Below are 8,828 nucleotides of genomic sequence, written 5' to 3' on the forward strand. Positions count from 1 at the left end.
GAGCCAAAGGGAGGTGCTCCCGTTGGGCGACTCTTCCCACAAATACCAGAGGTACGCCCTCATTTTTCTCTTCATTTCTCAGACCCTTAGAAGGAGAAAGAAAGCTATTTCTTTGGCTATTACTTGTGCCAGGCAGAGTGCTGGGTGATTTCATGTATTAGATTCTCATTTTTCTCAGTATCATTGGATTAATTTTACCCTTGAATAAACAGGTTAGGGATTCAAGATCTGCCCAAGGTCACACAGCCAACAAGTATGACCCCTAAGTCTGGCCCTTTTTCACTTTATGCATCGCCCTGTACCCTGAAATCTGGTTAAATGCCCAATAGGCATGAAAGAAGAATTTTCATGCTTTACAATGTATCAGTAAATCTAAGCTGTTGCTTCCAAGACCCCACAAATAAAACTGAATCCCTTCCTACCCCAAGACCTCACCACCCTAGGCCCCTGATCCCTGATGCCTGTGCCCTAAATACACTCTACATGACGCTCACACCAAGGAAACTAGGACGGAGTCAGGGTGAAGGGTGAGAATCAGGGGTTCTCCTCGTTTTGGACTGGACGAGGCTTAGCTTAATGTGAGCAAGTCTGGAGGGGGTGGTGGAGACAGATCCAGTGGGTGGGAGGAAACTCCTTCTAGGGCAGAAGAAGCCTGGATTTGTAAGATTCTCCTCCTAAGGAGGAGGAGGCCTGGGGAATAAGAGACTCTTGGAGGGGAGGGGAGTTGTGATAATACGGAACTGACATTTATATGGGACAGCTTTACAGAATGCGTTTCTTAAGATAGTCAAGTACTTCTGTAAATCCCAGGAATAGCTGGGGACACCTTGGGCAGTCACACCTAGTCAGAAGAGGGGGAGGATATATTCTGGAGTAAGGCTCTCCTGGTGACGGTCTCTAGAAACTGGGAAGCACACTCACTATGGGAGGAGGCTTGTCAGCTCTCTGTATGGCACTAGTCTCACACTACAGGCCAACTGGGATATAAGTGGGATCTAGAGGCCATCTTCCTGAGGGGCCCACCACATTAGACTCTCAAGTCTCTAGAGGGCTGACTTCCAGGGGTTCTGTGGGGCAGACGGCTGTATAGTCCAGCATGCTCATCTTGGAGGGAAGGCGCTACTCCACTGGCTCACCTTTCCCTAAGGGTCAATGGGGTGCTTGGATGCTCAAGGGTGGGGTGCCCCATGAGTGGGGATCCTGCTGTGTCCCTCCTTCTCCTGCCCTAGATCTGGAGCTGGGAAGAAAGTATGCATGCACACAGCAGCCTGGGAGTCTGCTGGCTGGCTCCTATGGTGATGACGCTGACAGGGAGTCCTAGCGCTGAGGGGCTGTCACCCTAAAATTACTAGGAAGGGGGAGTGTCTGCTCACCTGTTGCCTGTGACAATGGACAAAGATGCCTTTTGGCAGAAGGTTTGTGTGTGAGAGAGAAACAGACACTCTTTGACCTTTCCATGATGGAAAGAAACTGTAGGTGATAAGACGGGTCTGAGAGTGAGCTGGCCAGTGTCAACGTGTCTACGTATCGTGATGTAAGGTTAGTGTGACCTGGGGTGGGGCCAGTCGGGAGTCCTGAAGTCGACCTAAGATTTCCTGGGATGGGGATCCTGAGGGGGTGAGACAAGGATTCTGTGGGGTAAGGGAGAGGTGAAGAACAGCTATGGGGAAAGTATGGGACAGCCATCTGTGCGCATGTCAGGGGGTGGCAAAGTCAATCAGCCTAAAGACCAGGGTGACCTAGTGTGAGTCTAGTGGTGTTGGTGGCTATCCCCCAGTGGCGAGGGCAATGTGAGTCCCTTGGAGGGAGCAGATCATTCGATCAGGGGGTTACCGGCGTGGGGACCGGGAGGAAGGGGGTGGCCTGTCTGTCCGACGTAGGTAGGAAGTAGACTCCGCTTGGGGCGGGTCCGTGGGGATGGGGCAGTGGAGACACGTTGGTGGGTCAGGCCCACGCCTGCGCTGGTCCCGCGCCCGGCCCAGACCCCAGCTCTACTCACGCGCCCTCGGCGCCCTGCGAACCCACGATGAAGCCGAACTTGTCGATGCGACGCTCGGCGAAGCCGTTGGCCTCCGAGTCGGAGCCGACAGAGCTGAGCTCGTCGGCGGTGGCGGCATCGGGGCCCTGGGCCAGGCTCTCCCGGGTCCCGGACAGGCTCCCGCCCGCTGCGGGCGCGCGCGGCCCATTCTCTCTGCTGCTCTTCGCCATCCCGGCCGCGCCCGCCACCAGAGCGCCAGCGGCCACCTCAGCCGCTCGGCCTCTGCCGACGCTGCCGACGCCCCGCCCACGCACCGCGCCCATTGGCTGCCGAAAAGCTGGGGGCGGCTCCCCAGGGAGCTCCCACCACGCGCCCAATGGGTGCCGAGGGGCCCGGGCCCCGCCCCTCTTCCAGGCTGGCGCCAACTGGACCGACGTGAGGGGGCGGGACAACCGTGACCACGGACCCTCCTTCCCTGGCTGCCAATCACACAAACTCACCTGGACGAGCTCTTCTGGCTTTTCCGGGTTGGCCCGGCGCTGGCGTGTCACCTGCTGCGGCTCTCGGGACAAAGGCCCAGGGCTTCCCCGGAGGTCCCGCCCGCCTCTGCCTCTTTGGGCCCGGTCCTTGCGAAACAGGGTCGCGGGTGGGGCTGCTTCACTCTTTCAATTACAATGATCAGAAGCTAGTGGGTTTAGGTATCTGAATCACCTTGCTGCTGTTTAGGGGCGTTTAAATTAACTCGTGGGAGACGCTATAAGAATAATACAGAGCTCTTTGCCCCATCTACTGCTAGAATGAAGACCATTCTCAGCAATCAGACGGTCGACATTCCAGAAAATGTGGACATCGCTCTGAAGGGGCGCACAGTCATTGTGAAGGGCCCCAGAGGAACCCCCCGGAGGGACTTCAATCACATCAACGTAGAGCTGAGCCTTCTTGGGAAGAAGAGGGCTCCGGGTTGACAAATGGTGGGGCAACAGGAAGGAACTGGCCACCGTCAGAACCATCTGCAGCCACGTTCAAAACATGATCAAGGGTGTTACGCTGGGCTTCCGCTACAAGATGAGGTCCGTGTATGCTCACTTCCCCATCAACGTCGTTATTCAAGAGAATGGGTCTTTGGTTGAAATCCGAAATTTCTTGGGTGAAAAATACATCCGCAGGGTTCGGATGAGGACAGGCGTTGCTTGTTCTGTCTCTCAAGCCCAGAAGGATGAATTAGTCCTTGAAGGAAATGATATTGAACTTGTTTCAAACTCGGCGGCTCTGATACAGCAGGCCACAACAGTTAAGAACAAGGATATCAGGAAGTTTTTGGATGGTATCTATGTGTCTGAAAACGGAACAGTGCAGCAGGCTGATGAGTAGACCTAAGTTACCAGTTCCAGAAACAAGAACCTGAATTTTAATATGATTTGGGGTATCTTTTGGGACAATAAAAGACTTGTATTGATAAAAAAAAAAAAAAAGAATAATACAGAGCAGGGCGGTGGTGGCGCACGCCTTTAATCCCAGCACTCAGGAGGCAGAGGCAGGTGGATCTGAGTTCGAGGCCAGCCTGGTCTACAAAAGCTAGTTCCAGGACAGGCTCCAAAGCTACAGAGAAACCCTGTCTCGAAAAAAGAAAAAATACCGAGCCGGGCGTGGTGGCGCATGCCTTTAATCCCAGTACTCGGGAAGAGGCAGGCGGATCTCTCTGAGTTCGAGGCTAGCCTGGTCTACAAAGTGAGTTCCATCCAGAACAGAGAACCTGTCTGGGGGGGGGGGGGGGAGAACAAAAACAAACCTGACCTAAGCTCTACTTTCCCTTGTAATCTTTTTCCTTCCCAACACCTTTTTTGGTGAAGGTTGATTTGTATTGTTTTGAGATAGGGTCTCCAGACCCTATGTAGCCCAGGGCCCTCCCTAGTCTCCCAAGTGCTGGGATTACAGGTGTGGGCCACCATGCCTGGCTCCCCTAATGATTTTATAGAGATACGACTAATATACCCCAAATCTGTTTAAAGTGTAGTTTCTAGATTTGAATTCCATCACCCTATCCACTCATCCACACATGCACCAATAAATATAAATTAATGCATGCCTATAATCTCAGCACTCAGTAAACTAAAACATGATGAGTTTCTGGGCCGACTTGGCTACAAAGGCCTTAACGCAAATAAATAGTACAATACCATGGTTCTTTAGCATCCTTAGAGTTACACAAACACTGCAATCCAATTTTCCAACATTTTTATTGTCCAAAGAAATTACTATTCAATAATGGTCACTCTCAGTCTTCCTCGCCATCTCTGGCAACCACTACTCTACTTTGTGCCTACAGATTTGCTCTTTCTAGACATCACAATTATCTGTGGTTAGCCATCATTTTGTGTGTCCAGTTTTTTTTTTTTTTTTTTTTTTGCTTTTTTGAGACAGGGTTTCTCTGTGGTTTTGGAGCCTGTCCTGGAACTAGCTCTGTAGACCAGGCTGGTCTCGAGCTCACAGAGATCCGCCTGCCTCTGTCTCCCAAATGCTGGGATTAAAGGCGTGCGCCACCACCGCCCGGCGTGTGTCCAGTTTTCTAAGAGAGGGTTTTGTCTTATGATACAGGCTAGCCTTAAGCTTTCTTTTTGTTGCTTCTAAGATACATCTATATTTGAGTGCTTCTTAGTGCCTTAGTCTTTTCATGGCTGAAATTATACTCATTGTATGGACATACCATATTTATACAGTATTCATCAGTGAGAGTCATTTGATTCTTTTTCTTTTTCTATTTGGAATAATGTTGTTTGATCAGGGAACATATTTCATTTTTCCTAGAACTTCCTAGGAGTGGAATTTCTAGGTTTTAATGGTAACTCTGGCTAAACTTTAAAAAAATAATCTCAAACCGGGCGGTGGTGGCACACGCCTTTAATCCCAGCACTTGGGAGGCAGAGGCAGGCGGATCTCTGTGAGTTCCAGACCAGCTTGGTCTACAAGAGCTAGTTCCAGGACAGGCTCCAAAACCACAGAGAAACCCTGTCTCGAAAAACCAAAAAAAAAAAATAATAATAATAATAATAATAATAATAAAATAAAATAAAAAAATAAATAATCTCAGTACTCAAGCGGCAGAATTCTGCGAGTTTGATCCCAGTCTGGTCTATAGTGTGGGTTCCAGGACTGCCAGGGCTACATGGAGAAACCCTGTCTTGGGAAAACCAAAAACAATAAATAAGTAGTGTGTATGCATGTGCTCATGCATAGCATATGTGCAAAAGTCAGAGACAATTATGAAGAGTCATTTTCCTTCTTCTACCTCATGGATTCTGGGTATCAAACGTAGGTCATCAGGCATGGGCCTTTACCTGCTGAACTATCATGACAGCCTGTTTAACCTTTTTGAGTAACTGGTAAATTGCTTTCTAAATTGGTTGTGCCATCTCTTGTAATCTTTTAGTAATTTTATTATGCATGTTCTACTCTACAGGTAGGTAAATTGAGGCTCTAAGAAGTAGTCAGTTGCATAGGGTCCCAGGCTAGTTTGACAGTCTCAGATATGACCTGTTCTCACAATATGCTTGTATTTGAAGGATTGGGCCAATTAAACTTCTATGGACTTAACCCCAGCATCCAACTTCCAGCCCTAGAGATCATCAACTCTTAGAATGGTTCCTCATCCATCTAGTATTCTATGGTTTACCACAGTGGCATTTGACACTCTAACAACTAAGGAGGGAGACAGTCTGAGCTACCAGGGTCTGAAACAAGCTCCAAGAAAGGGGCTTAGCCTAGAGTGAGTGACTCACCAGCCATTTTCTTGATGCCACATGGCCAGAAATTCTTAGAGACCTGTAGTCTGCATTCCATTTGCTTTCGGTTTTCCACAAAAAGAGCAACAGCAGACATGGGAGCAGGCACAGGCCATTTTGCTCTTAAACCCCGTCTGGGAAGGCATTCCTCCTTTCCAATGACTGAACACAGCTCCCAGGAGGCAGAGTGGGTCTATTCCAGGGAAGGAGGAACCAGATATATACACTTTGACCTAACAATGCTGGTCCTAATATTCTTTCCAAAACATAACTACCATTCTGTCCTGTAATGTACCCGACAAAAGCAACCAGGGAGAGATGTTCATTCATTTGGGACACACAGCTTAAGGGTCCAGTCCATTATCATGGTGAGGTAGCTCTATTTGTTCGAGACAAGTCTCACCATGTAACCCTTGGGATACAAGGTATGTGCCACCAGCTCCTTTGTCTTTTTCCATTTTATTTAGTACTGGACATCAGCCCATGGAATGGTGCCCTTCACGTTCACAATTGGTCTTCCTCCCTCTTCAGTTCAACCTTTCTGGAAACCTCACAGACATGACCACAGGTGTCTCCTAACTCCAAATCAAGTTGACAGTGACACAGATACCCAGAGATCTCAGAGCAAGGGTACCTGTCTTTTAGAAACATGACAGACTGTAGTTGATGACTTGATTCTGAGGCTTTTTCTTCTTTTGAGCCAGGGTCTATGTTACCTAGGCTGGCCTCCAACTCCAGGGCTCAAGCAATTGCCCTGCCTATCCAAGTTCAAGTAGTTGGGACCAGGTAGGCACTACCATGCCTGGCTTCTTTTAGACCATTTCTTCATTAGTAAAATGGAATACTGGAAAGAAGCAAAAACAAATGCTTAATTATTTTGAGATTGTAGTGTGACATGTTCTTAAGCACTTGCTTAAGGAAAATTCCCAGTAACAATGGGCAGAGGTGACAGAATTCATCAATTTCATGAGTCCACTATAGCCTACAGCTATAGCACTGAAGTTAACAGCTTAATCCAAAGCATGTGGATTGCTTCACGCCTGTCCTAAATTACCATGTGTCCTTGTGTAAATTTATTTAACTTTAAGAACACCATTTTTCCTCTTCTGAAAAAATGGGAATGCTATTAATTACTTGGTGAGCCAGTGTGCTTTGATTCTGAAGCCTTCAGAACAAAGCAGGCTCACTGTTAGTTTATGCGTGTCTGGGTGTATATGCACACAAATGCATGTGGGTGCAAGTGAAAAGCCAGATGTTCTTGTAAAATGTCTTCCTCAATTATACCCCACCTTATTTTCTGAAATAGTCTCTCAATGAACTCACCAGTTCAGTTAGATTGGCTGGCCAGTCAGCTCCAGGAACTGTCCTGTTTCTGCCTTCCTAGTGTAGACAACATGGTGGAGATTGTTTTATGTGGTGTAGGGACCTTAATTAACTCAGGTCAAGCTTATTTGGTAAGTGCTCTCCCAACTGAACCATCGCTCTACCTCCCAATGTTAATTTCTTTAACGCCAGAGCATTGTCAAATTTTTTTGCTTTTGTTTTTTGGAGATAGGATTTCTCCTGAAACAGTCCTGGCTGTCCTGGAAATCGCTTTGTAGACCAGGGTGACCTCAAACTCACATGGATCCACATGCCTTTACCTCCCAAGTACTGGGAGCACCACCACCACTCGGTTAAGTTTTTTGTTTTTAAATGTCTTTAAAATTTATGTCTGTGTATACAGGTGCCCCCTCGGGTCAGATGGAGTAATTGGCAATTGTGACCAACGTGGGAAGGATGATGGGAACTAATCTAGGATCCTCTGAAAGAGCAGCAATCTTCAAGCACTGTATGACTGTAGTGAATGGGGCTGGCTGTTCCATGGCTGTTGTACCCATGAACTCACAGCACAAGGCCTGCTGGAAACTGGGGCCTACCAATATTCCATCATGGATGGGGAAGGACGGTTATAAGGTCCCACCCTCCCTGAGGATCTAGAGGCAGTTAACAGTTGTTTGGGTAGAAAGGAATAGTCTTTAGTGGTATAGCCACTGTTACGTTGTTGCCCTTGATCAAATACACAACCTTAATTAAATGCAGTGACATACACACATACACACACAAACATGAGAGGAAACTTGTTGGGAAGAGTGTTTGCTGGGAGGAGGAGAGAATAATGATAATGGAGGGCATATGACCAAAGCATACACATACACATATATATTAGCTATCTTTTTGGTTTACGAGATAGGATTTCTCTGAGTGAAAATGCTGGCTATCCTGGAGACCAGGTTCGTTGGCCTCAAACTCATAGATCTGCCTGCCTCTGCCTCTTGAGGGCTGAGATTAAAGGAGTGTGTCACCACACCTATTTTACATTTTTTAAATAAAATTAAAAAGCAAAACTTTAAAAACTCAAAAAAAAAAAGTAAGCACTTTTTAAACTTGCAATGTTGTAGAATGTGCAGTGCCAGCAAACAACATTCGTCTACGGCCAGCCACCAAAGGTCACAAGGCTCTGTGGTCAATGAGCCTCCAATGAATGTGAGCCAGGACAGGCTTTCATTCAGGAGTTCTGGGAACTGTGAACTCCATGGCGTATGGATCAAAGGGCCCATTCACTTGCATTCTGCCCAGCCCCATTCCTGGCCCCTTGTCATAGCCTCAGCTACAGAGAGGCACTGTGGGGTCTGCCAGTCTGCAGAGGCATATGTCTTGACACCATGCCATGTCCCTAATACCAAAAGGGAGCTCTTGGACATGGGTGCCCTCCCCTCCTGGAAATCCCTCCAGAGGATTTCTAGTGCTGCCCAATTAGTGTCTAGCAGCAAGTCTGCTTTCAGGTCCCTAATCAGAAAAGCCTACCAGCAAGTCAAATTTTGCACTAGTCCTGAGGGACAACCTTGGGGCAACCAGGAGAATGGCAAATGTCACACAGGGTACAGAATGGCATGGCATCAACAAGGTTGAATGTGAGGAATTTGTGCTGAAGCCCAGTTTCTGGCCCTGCCAAAGAGCTTCCTAAGCTTAGGTTGAGAGAGGAAAGGTAGAGCTACGGTGAGGACTAGAGCACTGCTTCCATGATCATG

The 8,828-nt window shown here is 47.9% G+C and overlaps 1 protein-coding gene and 1 pseudogene across 1 annotated transcript in view; one reads left to right on the top strand and one right to left on the bottom strand.

Moving 5' to 3' along the window:
• Positions 1–2,274, bottom strand: part of LOC121459641 (TBC1 domain family member 10A) — a 34,506-nt gene extending 32,232 nt beyond the window's left edge. The window contains exon 1 of the mRNA XM_041669554.1: positions 2,000–2,274. Within this exon, the coding sequence (XP_041525488.1) occupies positions 2,000–2,208 (209 nt within the window). The 5' untranslated portion in view covers positions 2,209–2,274. The remainder of the gene's footprint in view (positions 1–1,999) is intronic.
• A 501-nt stretch (positions 2,275–2,775) lies between these two features.
• Positions 2,776–3,434, top strand: LOC121459713 (annotated as a pseudogene).
• Positions 3,435–8,828: the final 5,394 nt, after the last annotated feature.

This window comes from Microtus oregoni, unplaced genomic scaffold (genome assembly GCF_018167655.1).
Source record: "Microtus oregoni isolate MIOR12 unplaced genomic scaffold, Mior012 000019F_ref0000042, whole genome shotgun sequence".
NCBI classification, from domain to species: domain Eukaryota; kingdom Metazoa; phylum Chordata; class Mammalia; order Rodentia; family Cricetidae; genus Microtus; species Microtus oregoni.